The 25196-nt window shown below is 38.3% G+C and overlaps 1 protein-coding gene across 2 annotated transcripts; it reads left to right on the top strand.

The window, feature by feature from the left end:
- Nucleotides 1-15762, top strand: chka (choline kinase alpha). Of its 2 annotated transcripts, XM_084409737.1 has the most exons (12): nt 1-445; nt 1490-1598; nt 3729-3782; nt 9033-9146; nt 9452-9585; nt 10359-10463; nt 10675-10733; nt 10843-10930; nt 12680-12788; nt 12879-12985; nt 13264-13345; nt 13861-15762. In XM_084409737.1, the coding sequence occupies exons 1-12, from the start codon at nt 210-212 to the stop codon at nt 13918-13920; spliced, it is 1257 nt and encodes a 418-aa protein (XP_084265863.1). In that variant the 5' UTR covers nt 1-209; the 3' UTR covers nt 13921-15762. The 2 variants fall into 2 exon arrangements, with proteins under 2 accessions (XP_084265863.1, XP_084265864.1); XM_084409738.1 differs by lacking the exon at nt 3729-3782 and having other exon boundaries at nt 15-445.
- The last annotated feature ends 9434 nt before the right edge of the window (nt 15763-25196 follow it).

The raw sequence follows: 25196 nt of genomic DNA, 5'->3' as shown, positions 1-25196 counted from the left end.
GACTTCAACATACTGCGCACGAATCAACGCGTCTGACGCAGTGTGTTCTTCAGCATCGTGGGTACAGTTATACAGTGTCAGTTGGTCCCATCAAATCTGCGTTTAAAACATCTGATAGCTATAAAACTCCTCAGACAGCCTTCGATTTAATTTATTGCCTGCAGGTTTTGATTATTTACGTTTAAACCAGTAACCAACAGACAGCAAATATGAAGACTAAATTCATCAATGGCGTGTCTTCATCGCCTTCTATGTCTCTGGTTTTATTGGTAAATGAGAATGTCCTCGAAGTCCAGCCAGAGAGTGGGGACGAATGCAAAGACATTATTCGACCGGATGAGCCCGACCACCAGACGAAGCTGAAGGCGTATCTGTGGTGTAAAGAATTCCTTCACGGAGCCTGGAAATCCATAGATGAGGGTGATTTCCAAATCTCCATCATCAGGTATTCTGCTTTGCGTGTCTAGATGTGAAACAGATCAAAATGAACGTTTTTCCCCAATGGATGTACAATATTTTAGTTCGATACTGTTTTTTTTTTTAGTTTTTTTTTTTATGCTCCTAAATTATTATTATTATTATTTTTTTTTTTGCAGTAGTCATAATACATTTATTCATTTTTTGAGCATAGACCTGAAAAAAAAAAAAAAAAAAAAATGCGTTTAATGTTTTGAAAAATGCACAAAAATAGGCTACTATTTTCATCTCTTATTTAATAATAATTAAAGCCATAGATCTAAACAAGTTCCAAATTTACATTTTTGAGCTTGATATCTCAAAAAACGAGCTTGCCCTTCAGTAAGATTTGTTTGGTCGCAATACCAAAGTTTCCACTAGATGAAATTCGTTTCTATGGAAGCTTGTTTTCGCCATAAAATAAAACATTAAAAAGGAAATTGCGACTTTTAATCTCATGATTCTGACTTTTTTTTCTCACATAAACTCACAATTGCGAGAAATAAAGGCAGAATTTTGAGATATAAACTCGCAGTAAAATCAGTTGCAAAATATAAACTCGCAATTGCAAGAAAATGATTTTTTTCTTGCAATCTCGAGTTTATATCTCACAATTCTGACTTAATTGTGAGATATAAAAATAGAAAAAAGTCAGAATTAAAAGTCGTAAATCTCTTTTTTTTCAATAACTGAAGAGCACCAGATTAGACATGTGCACTGAAAATGTGAGATAATGATGTTTACTTTCTTAAGATGATTTTGTACTGTAAGTTTAGCTCTTTTTGGTCATTAGATAATAAATGCCCAATACTACAGTAATATGTCTCAGTTTCCATGACCATGGCTGTGACTCAAAACCAAGTGTTACACAAGTAAAATATACAGTCAGTGTAAATGAAAATACAGAAATTGTATCTCAAAAGTTTTGCATCATTAGTCTTGTGGTATTGCCTAGTTGTAAATAGTTATTTATCCTGATCGATTGTGAGAATGCAGTTATTTTCTCTTCCAACATGTACATTTTTGCCTCTAGGGGAGGTCTCAGCAACAAACTGTTCCTCTGCGCTTTGCCAGAGACGCAACCATGCCTGGGAGATGAACCACGAAACGTGCTCCTTCGCCTATATGGACAAATTCTGCAGGTGTTTTGATAGTTTTTTTACTTGGTGAAATGTTAAAGTGTGAATTAAGTGCCATATTGCATAATCATCTAATAAAATGCCAAGTAGTATGTTGTTGAATACTTGATATATATATGTATTATTTTAAATGCTGATACATACATAAATACAGTATGTATATATATATATATATACATACATACTGTATTTATGTATGTATCAGCATTTAAAATAATAATATCCACCTTAGCAAAAGCTGTGCCTTAAATATTTCAAACCCAAATTTTACACAATATATGTTCACTGTTAAATCTTCTATGAATGTATAGGTCAAGTTTTTTCAAAATGTTGTTTTACTGTAGCAAGGTGGGAAGGATACATAAACTTTGCTGTTCAAGTCTGAAACTAAGTATTGTTTATCTGGGATTGCATGGGTGGCAGTAATTTCAATTTAAACAGTTAAAACAATGAAGCAGTTTATTTATTTGTGTGTTAAAATGAACAAAAAATAATGTGTGCTTGTTATTTTATAGAAGTAGTGATTGTTGTGAGATTTAAAAACCTAATATTCATTAGGCAGATGGCAACCCCCCCCCCCCTGGATCAGAAATCTCAATTAAGAATCGGTCCCCCCTAAACAGATTTTGTATTTGTGTGTGTACCCTCTAAATTTAAAGAGGCAGTTTTTATTGGGTGATGTACCTCCATGGCTGTACTTGCGTGTCTTCTTTGCCGTAGGCTTGCCAAAGGAGCGTGCCTTGAGCACTCTTGTTTCCAGGTGATCCCAACATACCAAACACGGTACAGTATGCGATCCCTGAAGCCACAGCATTGTCTTCAAGTTTATGCGCATCTCAATCTTTAAAACCTTTGAGATCTACGCTCACGGCGTGCATTGCTCTGTCTGAAGTATTTTTCTGCCTCTATCTGCTTATTTTCAACTCTTTATTACTCCTTTGAGGTGCTATAAAGGTGCTGGTTACATTAGCAAAGGAGTTGCAGCAGTGTGTTTTAACGAATTACGGTGGCGTTTCAAATTTCTTATAGTTCATGTCATTGCAATACCATTATAACAATAACAACATTACTTGTAAAGGGTGTGTTTTATGATTAATATTAAGAAATAGCTTAGTCAATTTTCTGTTTTTGTTTTAGTAATTTTTTAATCTTTAGAAACACTTGTGTATTATTCAAAGTAATATTGAATATATAATGACATTTATTAGCTATATTATATGACAGATAGATCAATATATTCCTAAATATAAATGATATGAATGCACTTGAATAGAACCATTTTTAGGAAGTGACAGAATGTTCCCGCTTTTTAAATTAGTGATGAGTTGCTTTGAATCTCTGGATGTTTTTCAGTAAAGCTAATGATGTCATAACTGATGAGGTGTCTGTAGGGCCACAGTCCAATCCTTTGAAGTCAGGTGTTTAAAAATGGAAACCTCAGACGAAGCATTAGTTGGAGCCATATTACAAATTCCAGAGTGTGTGGACTTTGCTACATAGTGATTCATAAATAAATCTCTCATTTGTCATGAGTTCAGTTCATTAAGGCCTTTTATACGAGTTAATTTTCAAACTGTGCACTGATAATAACCTCTGTTGATCTTTATTTAACCAGACACACTTTATTGCTGTCACTAGCATTCATGTTGCTCTTGTGAGATTTACATAGTGTTCATTACTATGGACACCAAACCCTCCAGATTGAGGCTTTTTTTATTGGAATGGAGAATAGCATTGTGTACTAAATATTTGTGCTTGGTCTCAATGGAACATGGCTTTGATCATTGCAGTTATAACAGAGTTTGAATTATTTTTGTTCTTTTTTTTCACCTGTGGTTGTCATGAAAAAAGCATTTGGTCAGCACATACTAGTTCAACAGGCCTTTTGTTCAACAGGTCATACATTTCTAGCTATCAACCCTCTCTAACACTGTTCTTTTTATCACAAAGTTAATGCATTTGTTTAATGCACTTTCTAACTGTGCTGCCAAAGACATGGATTTAATAGTTTATGGTGGGTGACTGTTGCTTAAGGAAAATAGCTCTGTCATTTAATGTTGCTACTCTATGAAGATGTCACATAAAAACACTTTGTGCTTATGGATAGTCTTTTGCTTTTTCTCTTATTGCTAGATGTCCTGTAATAAAGGGGACTGCAGACAATCAAACACAGAAAATCACTTTCAAGTAAGTAACATTGGCAAAGGTCTTTTTCTACTGTTTTTATGTGAGCAGAATGTGACTTATTGACTTGGGTGTCTAAAAATGTGCCTTTTGTAGACACACATTGTCTTTATTACATCTCATCTGACATGTTCTTATTGAGATTATATGACCAATAAGAGCCCAAATTCATAAAAGCATTTTAGTGAAACTGCTGTTATGTTTACCTCCCATCCCATCCTCTTCAAAGGCCAAGGGACAAGCTATTTGGGTCATCAGATATGTTTTGCTTGGACCTGTCTCTTGTGATTTCAAACTTTTAGGTCTAATTCTTCAATGAGTTTCTTATAGTTGCATTCTCGTATTTTAGTGTTCACTCTTCAGTGAAAAATTGGGATAAACTCTTAAAGGGATAGTTCACCCAAAAATGAAAATTCTGTCATTTACTCACCCTCAAGTTGTTCCAAACCTGTATGAATTGTTTTCTGCAGCTGAACACAAAAGAAGATATTTTGAAGAATACGGGTGGGTAACCAAACATTTGATGGGCACCATTGACTTCTTTCCCATCTTGCGTATGCAAGAGATGATCATACAATCACTAAGAATCAGATATGACTGGAATGGTTAATGACGGAGAATAGGTTCATATTCATAGCTAATAAAGAGAGAAGACCCAGAACTGATAACCTACAAGGCTGAAACGCATCCTCTGACTCAATTAAAAGTTTTCCGAGTTGCAATGAATCCTATTAGAAGCTTATCCCAGCATTAACCTCACTGCTTCAGTATCAGCTGGCTGTCCTGTCTGGCCTCTGAAAACTTTGCTTCTATCTATTATGCAAGTGTAATTTTGTGTCTATTTTTCTTGGCGTTATCGTTAATACAGAGATGGACTTTCCCTCACTGGCCGTTCATAACACCTGCATGCAGATACTGTCCTTGTGCTGGTGTGAACTGATCTGCTTCAGTTATCCAGTGATTATGCCTTGTGTATTAACAGGCACTGGAAAAACCCAAGCAGCTGCTCAGCAGTCACATGGCCATTTCTTAGTCAGATAAAAGGGTAGGGAGGGAGAGAGAGACTATGTTCGAAACCTGAAAAATGCAAGCTTTGCTGGCAGTGTAATAAGGTAGGAAGGCAAGGCAAGTAACCAATTTTTGAAGGCAGCAGCATAGATGTATCCCATTTTGGCTACGTCTGCATTAATCGGGATATATTTTTGCGGTTCAAAACGCTCTTTGTGAATGAAAACAAGTGAGTGAATTTGCACACTTGAGAGTGTCGGAAGGGCTGCCGCTTTTGCATAGTTTGTGCTTGCTGTTTAATAATCATTTGAAACTTAGCAAACTGGCAGCTTCAGTAGTAATATAAAGATTTAACTTGAACTCTGTCATGGAAACTAGCAAATATATAAACCTTAATTAAACAATTTGATACCTATTACGCTGCACCCATATTGGACCAGTGGTTTGGAAAATCGATGGATGGATGATTCAGCTGCGGGCGCCATCTGGCGGGAATTCATTTGACATGTGCCTTATAGGGCATTATGGGTATTCTCTAACCGTTGAGTGTACATCAGTTGTACATATGGGATTGAATGAGTGCACTTCATAACGTCCACTATTGTTTTGGACACCACTACAAATGGCTGTCCCCTCAAATAGTGCCCTATTTATTTCGGTTTCGGAAACAGCCCTTCATTAGCTTGATCAGGTGTGTTTGATTAATTCAATTCAATTCACATTATTTGTATAGCGCTTAGTTTAAGACAGAAACATTCAATGAGCTCATTGAAGTAATGAATACTTGTTTGTTAACAAATTATTATGATTAAGGTTGGACCTATATTCTGCAGATCTGGCCCTTCAGGGCAAAATTTCACCAGCCATGAATCATATCACCTTGTAGTTCTAGGAAACCTCTGCAAAACCTGTTTCGCAGGTGGCATTTTCATGTAAATGTGCTGTCTGTTAACTTTGACTGACTTGGTAGCAGACCAAACCTAGAACAAATTTGGACATAGAGCATGAGTCATAGTGTTGCATTGTTGCGTTGTATGTGAAATATGATTAGAAGAATTAGAAAACTCTTTGATTCTCTCAATCATTCATGCTTCCAAGCCAGAGATGGTGCTTCCAAAGTATCCTTTGAGGAAGTTTAGTTTCCTTCCACGTTTTTCCCGTTAGAATTGTCCTCCAATAGTATCCTGTTTAATTTCTGAGAGAACCGGATGTTTAAAAAAAAAACCCCTGCAGATCAGTTGATATTCCCTCAGCAGGTTTGTTGCGCAAGTGTGTGCAGTGCTTTTACCTGACCTCATTAAATTGTGCTAGATAAATACTCAAGACTAATGCATTATTTGACTTAGTAACTGAGTTTTCATGTGTGCTGTCCTTGCATGCGGTATAGAAACTATGGCATGATGATTATCTTAATTGAGTTTAGCATTTGAAGATATTTTTGTCAGGGTTATTTTCTAAGCAAGAAGCTGTAGTGATTTCATTATTATTCACATTGAAATGTTTGGTTGTTTTGATTATACTTAGCAGAAGATTTAGCAACGTGTTTTATAGGACACTGAATACAGGAAAACCATTGCCATCTGTGCTTAATGCTGCCTTCAAATGCACCTGTGAAACTCGTTCCTCCAAGTAGGCATTTGTTGGAACATTTCACATTCAAGTTGGAAACATAACAATAAACCAAAATAACTACATCTGAATTTGAACAACTTATTTATTCATGGTATCCCAACTAAATGTGAAGCAAACCATGAAATTTGAATGATTAACACCATTCGCTACAGACTTGCTTTCCACTCTCTATATAGATTAACATACAGATATTATATTGTCTATTATAGATCAGTGTTTCCAGCATGTTTCAAATGGATATGGCTTTTCCAACTTCACAACTCGTACATCATTTGGAATTGCGAGTTTCCCACTTGTAAAAATGACATTGACATGCTCAAAATTCATAATAACAATATTTACGATGGTTAGCCAAAGTATTGACTGTGATCTTAAAGGCCCACTGAAGTGCCTTGAAACGCGCAGCTTTGTATGATGCGTTGACGTAATTTCCACTGAAACTGGAAGCTAAGGTTGGACATATTGAATGGCTCCTCCACCTTTTCAAATAGCCAATAGCATTTAGTTTACCTCACAGACTGCGAGTCGTACTTGACAGCACCATGGAAACTAATCCGAGCGCTGATACATTGGATTCAATAGTAACGTTAGAAGTGTGAATAAATTCTAGCCATTTCATTCTGAAAACGGAATAAAACTTGAGCGTTTGAGCAACCCAACACACATCTCCAACCCATATTGCTTCACGACATCCAAATTAGAAGTCATCATTTGTTTACCCTCTTGTTGCGCCAAACCTGACTTCCTTTCGTACAGGGAACACAAAAATATCAAATCTGTATTGATCTTTTCAATGAATTAATCAACTGATCCAGTTCATGAATCGCACTGATCCAGTTCTCACTGTGGTTAACTGCTCACTGTAGGGAAAGACTTTCACTGAATAACAGCTTAAATTTTGGTCTGTTCCTCCATTTTGGAGATTGACAGCCCAGTTCTGATTCACTTTGTTTATATTCAATTTTTTTTTTCTATTTGCTTTTACTTTTATCATATAGGTGTGACTATCTGAGGTCAAAACTTTTGCATTACATTGTCATGAGACAAATACATCTGTGGTTACAGTGAATACTCAAGAAATTCCCAAACATTTAAATCATTCATGTTTGCAATTTCAAATGTTTGCCCTACCAGATGTTTAGGTGACTTCCTATGGGATTAGTTCAAAGTACAGCACTCAATTGCTTATAACTAGTAAATATATTCATCTCTTCATCTAATTTTAGATGATCTTTAATAGAAAAGAAAGAATAAAATCAGAAGTATAAAACGTTTAAAAATCGAAATACCTTACGTAAGTACTTTCCCCACATAGGAAGGCAGCTCTTTCGGTTCTGTGTATTAACACTTGGCAAAGCCTTGTCCAAAAAAACAAGCTTAATGTCATTGCTAGTTAAGCAGCCACAATTAATGACTGGGATGTTTGGCAAGTTCTGCCTTGCTCAGCACAATTGCCTCTCTTGTTTTTTTCCTCATTTAACTCACTTTGCTCCAGCACTGCCATTGAATTTGCTTCTGACAATCACCGCAGTTAGAAAATGACTGGCTTGTAGACAACATTTATTTCAGTGCAGAATTCCTTGTCCTTACTAGAATCACAGTTTTGAATTAAGATCTTTAACTTGAAGCTGCAGTCCGTAACTTTTTTGGGTTAAAAATTATCCCAAATAAATGTTTGATCAAGTACATAACCAGCCAGTGTTCAAAACTATCTGCTTGCCTTCGCTCGATTCAAAACGGTAAGCTTGTAATAATGTTTTTAATTCCAGTGGTACTGGTGGATTTCCGCGGGAAATTCGAGCATGTCTTTGCGTCATTACGTCACATCTGTACACATAAAGAAGGAGTCTAGGCTAGTTGGCTATGTTGCGTGTGAGGATGTTGGATGTGGAGATTTATAGCCTTTTCTCACAGCACTTGATATAATTAAACTCATCAATTCGATGGCGGATCCAGAAAGGTTCAAACGACAATCACCAGTGACAACTGGAGATTCACCCGTTGTAAAACGCAAAAGACTTCGGACTTCGATGCGGCTACAGAAAAAAATAGACTGCAACCGGGCCCATGCGAAAACAAGGATAAATATCGGAAGGGCATTAAATGTAACATTAACAATTTGAGAACAAAGTATAATTTGCATGGTTTGACGTGATATGATAAGCAATCGTTAGATTTAATCAGCGCGATTTACTGCAATGCTTTTTTCCCCTTAGTTGGTCAGAACAAAAGTGGATGTTACTCGTTCAGATGAAAATTCTTATGTTGGTCATACTTCCAAAAAGTAGAATCTGTGATTGACAGTACCCACACCGGCACGGTGACTGACAGCCGCACATTCTCCTCAAAACATTGGATTCATCCTCGCTGTGCCTTGCCGAGGCACAACCCACATAAAGTTGACAATTCCGCGAATAACTGCAATTGCAGATTTCGAACAGAGATGGCGACAAAGAGGAAAAACTACGGACTGCAGCTTTAAGCTGAACTCCTCTTTCAGGGATTGAAGATCCAATCAAGCTAAACTAAGCAAGTTTTGAAGTGTTTTTTTTACATCTTTGAGATTGATTCAGCTAGTGTCCGAACTGTATCCGTATGTTTTTGTGTTTGCAGGGAGCTGATGCCATGGTACTGGAGAGTGTGATGTTTGCTATCCTGGCCGAGAGGGAGCTTGGGCCCAAGCTCTATGGCATCTTTCCACAGGGAAGACTGGAACAGTTTGTCCCAGTGAGTCTTAAAGTTTGCTCTTATGATAAGTAATCAGACAATCTGGATGTGAAACACAGTACACAACTTGATTTGACACTAATAGTTATGAATCCTTTTCTTGCTAATTGAATTGTAAGATAAACCACATGACATTCTTGGCAAATGCGCCTGTGTCACATTTTCCATTGCTCTGAAAGACGTTCCAGGCTTTTAAATACACAGTAACTTGTGTGGGACTTCTTGTGTTTTACCTTTTTACTTTGTACTTGTTTTTGTTTTAGTCAGCAAAACGCAAACTGACATTGCAGTATGTTTGTCTGCAGAGTCGAAAACTGTCCACAGATGAGCTGAGTGTCCCTGGTATATGCGCTGAGATTGCTGAAAAGATCGCCAGGTTTCATGGAATGAGAATGCCCTTCAACAAGGAGCCAAAGTGGCTGTTTGGCACAATGGACAAGTGCGTGATAATAAAAACGTTGCAATTCGTACAGTTTGTTTTAAATTCTTACCATTGTTCATGGTGGGTAAGGAACTACATCCTCCTTACTGTCAGGATGTTGACCGGATTTAGCTTTATTCTAGCGAAATTCAGACTAAATCTCAACAGACAAAATTATTCATAAAATATAAAAATATGATTTATGTTAACCAAGTCCTGGAAGTAAATTGTAAAAAAAAAATAATGAAACCAAGAAAAAGGTGAAACAAAAACTTTTGCTTTCTGTTTCATGTTTTCTGGAAAACCCAATAATCTTTAGTATATCCACTGGGACCTAAACAGCATTTATCACCTAATCATATACAGTTACATTTATGTATATAGCGCTTCATACAATACAAATTGTTTCAAAGCAGCTTCACATTAATAAACTGGAAAATAACAGTGTTAATTTTGTAAAATGTATCAATTAAAGCAGCTCTACAGAAGATTATTATTCAGCTCAATTTAGTTCAGTGTCAAATGTCAAAGTTAATCAATTGAGTTCAGTTTAGCTATAAGCAAATAAGCTCTACAGAAGGCAATAGTGCCATTATTAAGCTTGATTAAGCTAAATTTTCTCATCCGATAGTGTCAGTGCCGTTAAATCAGTAATATTACTGAATATTAATTGTCTTTTAATCCCCAGTCATCCTATTACTATATGTAATATGTGTTTTTGCTTGCAAACATTGAATATTTTTGTTGATGGTCACCACTGCAATCTTTTTGTACTTGCGTTATCTGCACAGGTACATGGATCAAGTGCTCCAGCTCACCTTCACCAGGGAACACCATCTGCGGAATTTCACCCGCCTTTTGAGCTTCAACTTGCCTCAAGAGATGGACAGTCTCAAGTAAGATCTTTATTATCTAGATTATTCAGTACAGCTGTGATTTCACTTCTATTTTAGAGGAATTATCTTCTCGTCATACACTTGCACTGGAAACTGTTCACACTTTAAGAGATTTGAGAGTGACTGATAGCAAGATAATGTATTGACAAGTAAAAGGTGTGCATTATTGACGTTTTTGCATGCTTACTTAATCGGCTGTTTGTGAACACAGGTGTCTACTAGAATCTACTCCCTCTCCTGTTGTTTTCTGCCACAATGACTTGCAAGAAGGTTAGACAGGTTTACTGTGATTATTCGCTATTGTTTCTAAAAATGTACTGTAGTTACTTTTCAATGTTTGATAAAAATAGTTTTAAGAGTACTGGCATGTTTTCAACAGGAAACATCTTGCTCCTAAGTGGCCGTGAGAAAGCAGACAGACATAGGCTCATGCTGATCGACTTTGAATACAGCAGCTACAACTACAGGTCTGTAATGCTCGTAGTTGCATTCACCCCACACATGATTCCTCACGTGCTTCATCAGAAGTAGCACATGCAGCTAAATTCCAATTTGTTTTTGTAACAACCGTATGTTTGATTGGAATTAAGTTTTGATATTTTACCTGACCTCTGACATCTTTGGAGCTGATTTAAAGAACTGGCTGTTTTTCTTTGTTATTCAAGACCACTCAGTTGTTTCTGATAAGCTTGGAATGCTTAGGGTGCCCCATTTCTGAGAAGGGACCTCCAGACGTTGAAGGCTCTGGCAAAACACAGTTGCTAGGGTACTTGCATTCTTGCACGTGCTCAAACACGGGCCTCACTGAGGCAATCCTCTAAACTGCTCTAAACTGTAACACGTTCTTTTAGTACCATAGTCTTATTCGAAAAGGGTCCTATATTGGCAAGATCACTGTTCTAGTGGTGGATGGCATGGGTCAAGACATGTTTTGTTTGTTTTCCCATCTTGCCATCAAATGTGGTCCCCTACAGCATAAGTGACTCATGGTTAGGCCCATTGACAGTGTTTGTTCAGCAAAGCAGTAGGAAATTAAGCCTGGCTTCACAGCCACAGAAATGTGTGCTTTGTTTAGTTTCCACAGCAGCTGTGAGCCTCTTCACAAAGAGCTGCACAGTCTTTCTTACAAATGAATCTCCTTCAGTTTGTGTAGTCAAATTAGGAGTCATGTTTTCCCTCTTTCCCTTTTTTTGTGGCTTTGCTCAAATCTGGAAGAGTACTAGTTACCTGGATCATAATACGATTTCAATCACGACAACTTTCAGAACGGTGTTAGCATGTTAATGGATTTGACAATGTTAATGTATTTTGGTAAACTATATCTTCTACGCTTGCTGCTGCTGCAGAGCAAGTATGGACTTGCTACTGCAAATAGATACACAGATGCTGCTGCCGCTGCATGAACAGACATACATAAATCCCGTCGCAAATCTAGGCAGGTGGAGCTGGGGGAGGTGGAGGGTTTCAGAGGAACTTTGATTACACGCTGCATGACCAGCTTACAGCGAACACGGATTCAGACTATTTAAATGTTGAGCAGGCAATCTCACTGGCTGCAAAATCAGCAGGGGCCAATCAGCTTGTGTCATGTAGTGCATGACTGCATTGCTTGTAGATTGCATGTGAAGGACCTATCAGTCCGCAGCATCTAGAGTTTCATGACTAATCTAGATAGTTATTATCATCTTGCCAAACAGCAATAGGAAAACATTAACGTTAAATGTTGCACTTCAGTTGCACAATATTTTAGACCAGGAGTTTTACAACTAAGGTCTGGGGACCACCAGGGGACCACAAGTATGTGCTAAAAGTTTTGTGGAAAATTGGAAAAAAGATTTTACACATTGCATTTTTTGGGCTTTTAAATGTAAAGTGTTGACTTATCAATTAAATATGTTTAACACTATTTTTGAGGAGGTTGTTGGATCAGCATGCCAGTATTTGGCATTTGTAGTCAGGAATACATTTAATATTGTACTGGGATCAGCCTTACACTTTGCTCGATGCCCTTCAAAACTGATTTATTCATTATTTATTGAAGCCGATCAGAACAGTTTCCAAATACCATGATATTCTCATGAATGTGAGAAACTACCAAACAAAACCTCCTCCACAGTTACCAATGAACTCTTAATGATCAGGACTTGTGTATTATGCATTATCACAGTAACAAATGTTGTTGATGGGGGTAATGATCTCCTCTCTTTCTCCCACAGAGGATTTGACATTGGAAATTTCTTCTGTGAGTGGACTTATGACTACACCTATGACAAGTTTCCATTTTTCACAGCCAACACCAAAAATTACCCAACCAAAGCACAGCAGGTTTGTAAAATGTCTTTTTTTTTCTTCTGTTCTTAAATCTATGACTCTATTTACCATGAAAATGACTACATTTCATTTCGTTTTTCTCAGATGCTTTTCTTTCGGAGTTATCTGTTGGAATCTAATACTGGATTTGAAAACTTGAGTGAAGAGGACCAGCTGAAACACATAGAAGATATGCTAGTGGAGGTTAACAGGTGAAATACCTACCTCAGATGTGTCTTACTTAGGCAGTTTTACACACATTTTGCCATCAAATTGTAATTGTATAGATGATTATGCAACATTCTTGTACTTGTTGATTTTGAAATGAGGCCCAATGAATCAAAAGAAAAAAAGTAACAAGGCTATCCCTCAGAGGCCTCTTACTGTACTACTATGAGTATTGTAAAAAGAGGTTTGGACCAAGTCCAGCAGTGATTCACCAAATGTTCTTTCAATCTGTACTCTCTGAACTCAATGCTCTCTCATTTAGGTTTGCTCTGGCCTCCCACTTCTTCTGGGGATTGTGGTCCATGATCCAGGCCAAAATATCAACTATTGAGTTTGGGTACATGGTGAGTTATTGTAGGAAAGCTGTCAAGTCTTTGTGTGTGCATGTGTTGAGTTATTGCTAATCATGAACCAGAGAGTATATTCCATTATACACGGTGTAGCTCTTAGGTAAGCCAGGAGTTTTATCACTGGAGATATGAAAAGATACAGTAATTGCGATATTTGCGCTGCCTGATAACCTTAGGACAGTACACAAATATTTGTGAGGTCAGGCTAACATGACTGTAAACCTATTGGGTGTGTGCCACAGCCATGTTTTTTGTATACAATGTTATATAATTTGTGTAATTTTTTAAAACAACTTTATTGAACAAATGTAAAACAATGAAAGCATAAAATTAATGATTTACAATGAGTCTTAAATAACAATAAATAATAAATGGGGTCAAGTTCAAGTTACTTTTTATAAACAAAAGGACACTGAGACCTTGTAGAACTGATTTGTTATTACTATGTATCATTTAAATGTTAAAAACTGCTAATAGTTTAATAGTAACAGACTTATTTTCTTCTACAGGAATACGCCATGACCAGGTTTGATGCATACTTTGAGCTGAAAAGGAAGCTCAGGGTTTAAAGGAAAAATTCATCATTTCCCAACGGAGCGAAGGAAGAGGGAACAACCGCTCATATGGTGTCAGGAAAAGAGCGGAGCACATTTCAAATGTGTTTGAAAGAGGATGCTCTGAGTGATTCAGCTGTGCTGCATAGACCAAAATCAGTGCAACATACATATTTAAAACAAACAATCAAACAAACGAAAAGGCTCTGTGCATTGAGTATTCCATATGCTGCTTCTCGGTGTTTACAACTTTAAGCTTCTGACATTTAACACATCAGATTGAGCTTCTAGACCGTTCGAGAGAAAAATAGAAGACAATAACAAGGTCACGTGCCAGAAAAAAAAAAAGATTGTAGGTCAGAGTGCAAAATATTTTACGCAGCTGTGATTTGATTCATAAGTCAAAGAATGGTGCGTGGAAAGTTCTTCATACTAACTTAAACCTTGCGGTATTTCTTATCACCTAGTCATTTGCTGTAATGTTATCTATACAACCGGTGGTAGAATGTGTGCTGTGAAAGAGTAAGGTTCAAAAACTGGACCTGTTACCAGAAAATTGTACAACAGACCAAACTATGTTGACACAGTTGTTCTGACGATTCAGTATTGTGTTTCCAAGTTCTCGGTTTCCATATTATGTAACCATTTTTACTGTATGATTTACCTCTTTTCTACTTGAACTTCTAGCAGATCATTTTCATTTCTGTTTCTAGTAGATCCGCATGATGTGAAGTGAAATACCTGTGGGACCGTACCGTCTGTGTTTCTCCTTAGGAGGAGATGGTATGAATGAAAATCTGTCTTAATGGTGTAAAACTTTATGGTTTTGATCACAGTGATCTCATTCACCTCTTATTAGAGGTGCTTGTGTATTTTATAAGAAAAAGTGTCCAATATGAGAATTCTCCCGCTTGTATCTGATTTGAAATTAAATTGATAACTTAGATATGAATATAAAACGTAATCTATCCAATCTATTCCTAGAAAGAAAAAAAACATGTTTTATAACATTTGGTTCAAATATAGTTTTCCATTGAAAACAGAAGTGAAAGTTTGTGAAAGTTTATTCTTGTAAAATTATTTTATGCTATAAAATAGCTTTACAACTAAACAATATTTACATAATGCACTTAATGTTTTTCATTTTACTCTGTATAACCCTAAATTACGTTTTTTATATGTTTAAAATGTGAGTATAGTTATACATTATTAAGGCAGTCTGGCTTTTTACTAACGGTCGTGTTCAAGGCACTTTCTCGAGCAGTTTTGTGAAAAAGTTTTAGTACTTGCAAATGTAATTTTTCTATTATTTTTCTGCAATGGAAGATGTATTTTTCTTAATAAGAAAGTGTTCTCTGTCCTGACTGAAATAATGTCAGTGGACCTCTTGACCATTTTTTACTGTACTATACTGGCGATCAGTTGATTTGTTTCCACATATCTTAAACCATATAAAATAAAAATATGTTAATATTTATTTACATGTTCCTATATATCTGGTCTCTATTAATCTATACCGATTTTTGGAACATCATTAACCATAAAGGAAAAAGTGGAAGTATAGTGTTGAATGTAAAAAAAAAAAATTAATAAATTAGTAATTCCAAGAGGAATATGAATCTTTGTATTTTAAAATCAGGTGTTTAGACCAGCTTTACTAACTTATCCATCTGTTAACATCAATATCAAGCCTGCGATGCTTGTTCTCTCTAATTATATATGAAAAATTAGGAATAGAAAAAGAAAAATTATTTACACTTCTGCTTCCAAAAGATGTAAGATGTGAAACCATTCAACAGAATGTAATGTACTTATTCATGCTTCGCATATTACTGTGAATAAAGAGTTGAAAATGTATTTTATTGTCATGTTCTTTTCTTTTTCTCATCCCTGCCCCTAATCTCACAAAAGTTGAATTAAACTGGAATGAAATTAGGTGATGCCCGTTTTTTCTGATCATGTTCCAAATCTTGATTTACTGATGAGAATTATAAATATGGAAAAATTATGCAATCAATAATTTATCCCTTAAAACTCCCTTAAAAGTCTATTTGATTAACCTTTGATAATCAAAATGACATATTAAATGTAATTTCTTTATGCCTTAAAATAGCTTGAATGTAACTACTACACCTAGGCTTCAGTTAGGATCCATCATGAATATGCAAATTTGTCTCCGCCTCCATTCAATCACACCACCAGTTCAGACTGCCTGATCCGACTCAGTCAACTGTAGTAAACGTTACACAATACCAAATGATGTTGTTTTAAATAATATATGTTTGAACCAGAAACTGATTCAGAGGAAGAAGAGGGACGAGCGAATTTTGATTAGCCTTTGGCTTGAATTCGTTATCAAACAGCTAATAATGTTATGTATCTAATGTTAGACAAACATGAGCTGTGTTCGAAATCGACCTCTATACCCTCCTTCACTATTCCCTACAATATATAATAGGCCTGTTCCACTTGAAGGAGTGAATGAAAACGAGTGAGTGAATTCGGACACTGAGTGCACAGGTGTTGTGCCGAATTTCGACTCCCTGCCAAATGATTAACCCCCTCGTTGAAGTCAGGAACCACACACCCACGCCTAAACCTTACTATACTAGGGAGTAATAATATGGCTGGGGCCGTTTTGGACAGTTTGTGCTTGCTGTATAACAATAATTTGAAACGTAACAAAATGGCAGCTCCAGTAGTAATGAACACATTTTATCTTGAACTCTATGGATATGTATGGATGATGATTCTGCTGCGGGCGCCATCTTCTGGCAGAACGCGGGAATTCACAGCGCATTTATGGGTACAGACCTATTTTTTACAGTCTATGGTACAGACCTTTACAGTCTATGGTACAGACCTATTTTTTACAGTCTATGGTACAGACCTTGGCTTTACAGTCTATGGTACAGACCTATTTTTTACAGTCTATGGTACAGACCCATGGTACAGACAAATCGGCACGCACGCCATCTTGGAACGGTCAGTGTGTCGTCACTCACAGTAAGAATCAACGGCTGTGAAACCGCCTAGATTTAAATTCTCGAAGAAATTGGACAACCTTTCATAGGTGAGAATGTTTTGGTTTGTGTTTTTTTATGTATTAACTCAATATTCTACAGGTTTTTACTATGGTAGGCTACTTTTTAATTTTGTTTAGCCTACTTTTACTATGATTTCTTTTTAATGACTTGTTAGCTGACACTTTCGTCTCATATTGTGTTAGTTTAGCAAAATCATCTGCTGAAGTCTATTGCAGATATACAGATATTCGTCTAACTACGATTGCAGACGCTCAGTCAACTTGCTCTGGAGCATTCAGGGACCGGCATTAACCGTTCCAATATGGCGGACGGCTAATGAATCATCTATGTAGAGTGGTGCAGGTATGACCTGACTTTGTAGGCCAACCAGCAATTAGCATCACACTGGTTCCCTCGACAAAAACCCAATAGGATTTTCCCATAGGCTTTTGGATTATCACTAAAAACAAACTTATCAACAAAAGATTGTGATACTTACACATTTTGTCCATCAAGATCATTTTCACAGATGAACACAACTTTTATGAATTTTGAAGCCTAAAAATGCAGTCATAAAGAAGTAAAAAGCTAAAGGTAGACTATAAACGAACTACACCATGGTCACTCGACTTCAACGTCACCATCGCTAAGCTTCCGACAACTCTTTCAGTTTACTTTTTATCTAGTAAAAACATTTTCCGTGAATGTTTGAGTTAGACTAGTTTATAAGAGCACAGTTATGAGTATAATGAGGCTTTAAAAGCAGACTGAGTTTACCTGTTCGGCGTGATGGCGTTTAATCTCCTCGACAGCCTATAGTCTCATTTACCACTTGTTAGCAACCTCCTTTTTCAAGACATGTAAAAGCTTTTAAAAAATCACGAGTGGGGTAATACTGATGTATTTTATGTTGTAGAATAAAAAGTGAAAGTGTCTTGTGTTAACCACAGACCTTATTTCAGCCATTTAACCCATTCAAAAAACCAATTGACTTCGGGACGATGGAATCGGAAGTGCTAAAATGCTAAATCGCTTCTGCATTTTGGCCTACAAAGTGATGTCATACCTGCACCACTCTATGTACCACTCTATCTACCTTATGTAGCCCCGCCCCTTTTCAGCGCTGCACTCGTTGTCTTTTGTCTTCTGGTGTGTCTTTTCATAGCGATCTTGTGCATTTAAAATCTTCCCGGTCTACTGACATTTGTTAAGACATCTGCTTTAAACATTACAATCCTCATGATAACTTTCGTTAACTTTACATTAAGTAAATCCACTTCACCACCAGATAATTACTCCTGGACAGCAATGCCATAGAAATATACAGAGCGACCGCAAAAACAGAAGTTCAAAGACAATATTCTAAAGATCTTTAGAATTTTGTCTTTGAACTTCCGTTTTTGTAATTGCTCTGTATATTTCTATGGCATCGCTGTCGAAGAGTAATTAGCTGGTGAAGTGGATTTACAAATGGTAGACTTATCATGACATGCTTTGGAGGAAAGCCGCTTTCCACAAGTTGACGGGATTGGTTTAATGTTTGTGATGGTAGGAAACAGGAGCGGGTTCAAACCGTGTTAATGAGTCTTTGGTACACTGCAGTTTTAGGGAGAAAATACTCAGCAATGGCTGATGAATTTGCCCACGGTTTGCCTTAAAGCATACTAAAAACACCACATAGACATAAACAACATTTAAAACTTGATTTTCACCATAGGGGGTCTTTAATAATGGATGGCAAAAATATGGAAAGTCAAACAATGTTTTTCAGATTCATACACCGATAAATTTACACAGGTATGTATCTCAGTTTTTGATCAGAAAGCAGGTTTAGCCTGTTTTCAGAGGTTTTCATTTTCTAGATGATTATCTGCAAAGTTTCAGATTGCCAGTCCTTTGATAACGGTGAACATCTAGGTGTTGCTGTGTAGAACCACACACAAAAAAAAGATGACACACAGGAACAGAATTCAGTTAGATTTTAGAGGAGTGCCTGAAACCGTCCAAACCCATAAATAACTTAATTATGAGTAATGCAGCTACGTGGTTTGCCCTATGTAATGCCAACCCTTTTAAACGTCAAAGTTCATTATTTGATTCAAGTATCAAAGTTCTGAATGAATAGAAGGACTGGAATTTAAGGCATGACTTGATTTGATTGATACATGTACACAATAATATAGGCATTCTGTGTGAAGGGCTGGAAATGTTTTGTTTCCAAAGCAGTGCAATCCTTGTGAAAAAGAAGTGCGCTTAATTGTATTAAATGTACACGTATAGTGCACTTCAAATCTTAAAAGTGTATATATACTGAAATAAGTTAACACACTTAAGTGCACTTTTAAAAAGTGTGTTTAATAATGTCTAATTAAAAGTTCAAAAGTAAAATAATTTTGTTTTGCTATTCTTTTTTTGTGCTTTAATGAAGTGCACTTATTTTGATGCATTGACTAACATACTAGAGCACAAGTACTTGATTATAATTTTAACTGTACTGTTATTTGATATTATATTTAAAGTTAATATATTTTAAATTGTATTTTACTGTAATGTAGAAATGTGGTAGTCTATTTATTGTAGGTTTTTACAGTAGTACTGTGCTGCCAAATCTAGAGCGACGTCTAACATTGCATTACAAATGTTTATACAAAAATACTGAGATAGCCTACTTGACATACAAGTTTTAAAGAGGCCTTTAAAGTATTTTTTACTTTACCATAAATGCTTGTCATTATTTAGCACTTTTATCATATTTCAAGACAAATATAAGTAATTATAAAATTACATAATAGATACAATACTTATAAAAAAAAGCACTCTAAAGTTCAGCTAATTGCACTTAGCCTAATATAATTCTAAACTAATACATATAATTTCAAATAACATGTCCGAAAACATGAAGTCATTTTGCAGTATATTCTTTTCAAGTATATTATTTCCTTATTAAGTACTCTTTTTAAAAGTATGCTAAAGTGTACTTGTCTTTTACAAGGGTATTTTTACACAGCTATAGGCATCATTTTCATAAAATACATAAATGAACGGTTCTTGCTTACAATATTGTCACTCCAAAACTGTGTTTGTAAGGTTAATTAATGGGGATATACTGGACAACAGTCAGCACGTAGTCTTGATCATGACCGGAAGCTGTGGCTGCAGTTATAAAGCAATGAGAGTGGATTAGTTTGAGTCGTGCCAGTGAGGTGGCCTTGAACTACATAGATTTTTTTTCTAATTTGATGTGTGGGAAAGGGGGAGGTTTTTGGCCCTTATCTGTGTCTCTCTAACAGATGCCAAAGTGAAAGGCCTGGCTGCAGTTCAGCAGGGTAAAGATAAAGGAGAGCTCTGGATAGACAGGCAAACACACTTGCAGATTTTTTCCCCTACTTTTAAATTAACATGAGTTAATCCAGTACAATTTGTCAATGTTTGGATACATCTATTTAATTTACATTGGAACAACATCATTTCCAGTACTAATAATGCATTAGTTCCAAGTACAGATGATATTTTATGTTATTATTTTCTTTTTTACTTTTTGCACTGCGTTTTTCAGCGTCTCGCGAATAATTGGCGTGTTTAAAATAAGATTCGGTGTCATGTTAAAAGTTCAGCTTTTTGATGTTAAAAGAGAGTGGAGTTATGTTGTTTTGACTTATTCAATTCAATTCAATTCAAATTTATTTGTATAGCGCTTTTCACAATACATATTGTTTCAAAGCAGCTTTACAGAAAGTGCATTTCAGAAATGTACATAGAGAAATACAGTTAGTTAATCATGTATTGATTTAGGGCATAAACATATCGCCAGCGTCGAGTCGTCTCTTCACGGGCGTCGAGTCGTCTCTTCACGGGCTTCGAGTCGTCTCTTCACGGGCTTCGAGTCGTCTCCTCACGGGTGTTGGGGCATCTGTAGGGGACTTATGGTAGTTACCACTGTGGTGAAGAGTGGAATCTACATCTACATGATGTCAAAGTCAAAAAAAATATTTTTTGCTTTTTTGTGCTTCCTTAACATTGCATAGCTGTTTATTTTATGTTTTATGTCAAAAAATATTTCTTTAAAAGCATGTTAATTATCATCAGTAGAGCTTGTAAGTTTGTTTGGCCTAGGCCTATATCATGTAGGCCTATATTATGTAGGCCTACACTTCATTTCCAGGTTGCCTGATAAAAAACACCTATATTCTCTCCATAAGTTTTCAAATCGAGAAAGCCTACTTCGTTTGTGTGCAATACACATCGACGTCAGTGAACGGACTGGGGGTGGCCGGTGATTGTGTTATCTGAGGCCAAGCTAGTAGTTCACTGCAAGATATTCAGTTGAGTGTTTCACAAGTCTAATTATATTGGGGTTACACAATTACGTTTCCATTTCACAGGTTTTGATATCGTGTAGAATCTTGTGGGACAGTGAATGGAATCTGACAGGCTGAAAAGCAAAATTCCTGTTCATGCTTTGTTTGGATTTCCTGCAGTGTGAAGCCTGTTGGTCTTGTTTCTTGGTGTCTGCATGCCTCAGATCAACTGAGATCTCTTTAATATGCTCAGTAAAATTCAGTTGGTTCTTTTCGCTCTTAGTTAATATCTAAAGACAGAAATCTTTGAGAATAAATAAAATAAAATAAAATGCTTAGCATATTTAGTCTCTGTTTAATTATCTCTAAGGCTATGTTCAGACTGATAGCAAACATTTTTTGCATGTCCAGATTTAATCCAGATAGGTTTTTGAAAGTCTGGACCAAAAAAAAAAGGAACACATGAAATCATTTTCCCTCCCAAATCTGTTCCCCCGGTATTTTCCTGTGTGACGGAGGATTTCTGCACTTGCTTATTTGGAGAATGAGATGATGCACCTCTGTTCCCTTTCGAGAGTACTCTCGTGTTGCGTAAGCCTTAGCTTGGAAAAGTGAGTCAAAGTTAACGAGATAATTCTGTCATCATTTCCTCATCCTCAAGTTGTTCCAAACCTGCGTGAACTTATTTCTTCTGCTGAAGATTAAAGATGATATTGTGAAGATTATGGATAACCAAACAGTTGATGGATCCCATTATAGTGTTTTCCCCCTCCATTCTATTGAAGTCAATGAGGCCCATCAACTGTTTTGTTACCCATATTCTTCAAAATATCTTATATAGCTTAAGGGGGAGTAAATGATGACAAAATTTAAATTTTTGGGTGAACTATCCCTTTAAATATGTAATTTAGGCTATGTTCAGACTGCAGGCAAATCGTTTTTTTTTTTCTCTCAAATCAGATCATTTCAGGCAGACTCTAAACACTATTAATTGCGTGATCAAATAAGATTTGTGTGTCGATACATAACCAACTTCTCTGCATGGGTTGCTTTTGTAACGACGTAGGCGTACACACACGTGACGACATGCAGGAAAAACGTCTCGGTTACTTACGTAACCTCGGTTCCCTGAGATGAGGGAACGAGTGAGGGAACCAATGAGGGCACTTCGCGCCCTTCATGCGTCACGGCCTGCCAAAATGAGCGTGGCTACAGCTATATAACCCGCGCCGACCATAGTTGCCTTGATTTCATCTCCTTTCAGCGAATGATCCTCTTCGCTTACTCTGGAAGAAGCCTCGCGCAGTTGAAAACAGCACTTCAGCGGGACAAGCCACTGCACTGCAGGACTGAAGAAGCCAGCTTCGGCCTGAGATAGCGAAACTGCTGAGAAAAGGTGCAATCGAAACTGTTCCTCTAACCGTTCCTCTCGTTCCAAAAAAGGCTTACGTCACAGCGCGCGCTCTCCATCCAGCGCCTAGCGGCGTCATTCAAAGTTGGCGACGTCACTCCTCTCAAAATGTTTCAGAGGATTCTGGGCCGCATGGCATCGGCTTCAGCAGTACTTCAGCTGGGTCTGCTACAAATGCGCCCCCTCCAGAACTGGCTAAAGCCCAGAGTCCCGTCTCGTGCGCGGACATCAGGTCACTTTCGTCTCAGGGTAACCCAGGGCTGTATCGAAGCCCTGGAACCTTGGAAGTCAGCCGACTGGTACCAGTCAGGCGTCGACATGGGGACGGTCTCAAAGCTAAAAGCAGTCTCGACAGATGCTTCCAACCTCGGTTGGGGTGCCCTGTACGAGGGCAGGCCAGCTTCCGGCCTCTGGTCAGGCCCGGAGAAATGCCTACACATAAACTGTCTAGAGATGAGAGCGGTCGAGTTAGCTCTGGAGTTTTTCTCCCATACTTGAGGGGTCACCACGTCTTAGTCCGATCAGACAACATGGCGGTGGTGTCCTACATAAACCGCCAAGGCGGCATCAGATCCCGGAGCCTGTACACCAGGGCCAAACGCCTTCTCGTGTGGGCTCAACACAATCTGCGCTCGCTGAGAGCGGCGCACGTACCAGGCACTCTGAACCTGGGTCCAGACATGTTATCATGGGGCAACGTTCCCCCAGAGGAATGGTCCCTTCACCCCCAGTTGGTTCAGTTGGTATGGAGCATTTTTAGCAGGGCAGAGGTCGACCTCTTCGCCTCAGAAGACAACGCTCATTGCCCAATTTACTTCACAAAGAGCAGGGACGCGCTGGACCACGACTGGCCCAGCCGTCCGTTCTATGCGTTCCCACCGATCTCGTTGTTACCACAGGTTATCAAACGAATCAGGGAGAGCAACTGTGCTGTGCTCCTAGTAGCTCCACTTTGGAGGAACCAAGTATGGTTCCCGGAGCTGATGCAGCTACCGGGAACAGCCCCTTGGCCGATCCCAGTGAGGAAAGACCTCCTCTCTCAGGCCAAGGGGGCGCTCTGGCATCCCCACCCCGAGCTGTGGGCCCTGTATGTATGGACCCTCAACAGGTAACTGTTAACCTCCCAGAAGGAGTGTTAAACACTATTACAGAGACTAGAGCGCCCTCTACCAGGCGGCTTTACGCCTTGAAATGGTCAGTGTTCTCTAGCTGGTGCTCAGCACGGAACATAGAACCACAATGCTGTGGAGTATCGGAGGTACTCTCCTTCCTCCAAGAGCTCTTGGACGCGGGTAGATCCCCCTCCACGCTCAAAGTATATGTGTCGGCCATAGCGGCTTTTCTAATGCCAGCGTCTGGTCAATCACTGGGGTGAAACGACCTAGTCGTCCGCTTCCTCAGGGGAGCTAGGAGGTTAAACCCCCCTCGACCCCCCTCGGTTCCCATCTGGGACCTTTCCACGGTCCTAGAGGCCATGAAAGGTGACCCATTTGAACCAATGCAGACCGTAGATCTGAAATATCTCTCACTCAAAACCGTCTTCCTGATGGCTCTCGCCTCAGTCAAGCATGTAGGTGACCTGCACGCGCTCTCCGTGAGCGCTACCTGTCTTGAGTTTGGGCCCAATGATTGTAAGGTCATCCTCAAACCAAGACACGGTTATGTTCCTAAGATACTTGCCACTCCATTCAGAGTGCAAGTTATTTCCCTGTCTGCTCTTCCTATATCTGATGACGAGAGGGACGCAAATGTTCTCTGCCCTGTTAGGGCTCTTAGGATTTACGTGGAGCGTTCTGCTGGTTTCAGACAATCAGAACAGCTCTTTGTATCCTTTGGTGGCCGCACTAAAGGTTTGGCTGCCACCAAACAGAGCCTTTCACTTTGGATAGTTGACGCTAATTCATTGGCCTATGCCTCTGTTGCCCCCTGGGCGTCAGAGCTCACTCTACTAGAGGCATGGCCTCGTCCTGGGCTTGGTCCAGTGGGATTTCACTTCAGGTTATCTGTATGGCGGCAGGCTGGGCCTCTCCGTCTACATTTATCAGGTTTTACAACCTAGAAGTTCCTAGAAGAGGTTTCCAACCTGCTGCAGTTACTTGCCTGACTTAGATCTGGCATGACTGTACTATAATGTATCAAGCATTATTCATTCACGTTAGCTTACTCGTCTTATGAGCCCCGGGCACTTGCCCTGGGACGCTGACTGAGGAAGTTTTATTGAGCACAAACAGCGTTTTACACGGGGTTCCCGTACACGCAACACGAGAGTACTCTCGAAAGGGAACGTCTCGGTTACTAACGTAACCTCGGTTCCCTGAGATGAGGGAACGAGTGTTGCGTAACCTTGCCGTGCTTGTGCTCCGATACGGTATCGCTTCAGTCGATGAAACCAAGGCAACTATGGTCGGCGCGGGTTATATAGCTATAGCCACGCTCATTTTGGCAGGCCTTGATGGGCGCGAAGTGCCCTCATTGGTTCATGCGTCACAGCTGCCTCTCCATAGGTTGCAGCAGTTGCCGCAGAGCAGCCAATAAGCGCGCTAAGCCGTCTCGCTT

This window comes from Rutilus rutilus, assembly GCF_951802725.1.
Source record: "Rutilus rutilus genome assembly, chromosome: 5".
Taxonomy (NCBI): Eukaryota; Metazoa; Chordata; class Actinopteri; order Cypriniformes; family Leuciscidae; genus Rutilus; species Rutilus rutilus.
Note: the sequence above shows the minus strand (reverse complement) of the source record. Positions and strands in the feature narration are given on the sequence as shown.

Excerpts from the sequence above, each read along its gene's own strand:
- chka (XM_084409737.1), top strand. The coding sequence starts at position 210 with ATGAAGACTAAATTCATCAATGGCGTGTCTTCATCGCCTTCTATGTCT. Across the intron at positions 1,599-3,728 it reads TATATGGACAAATTCTGCAG|ATGTCCTGTAATAAAGGGGA; the intron begins GTGTTTTGATAG and ends TCTTATTGCTAG. Across the intron at positions 9,586-10,358 it reads CTGTTTGGCACAATGGACAA|GTACATGGATCAAGTGCTCC; the intron begins GTGCGTGATAAT and ends TTATCTGCACAG.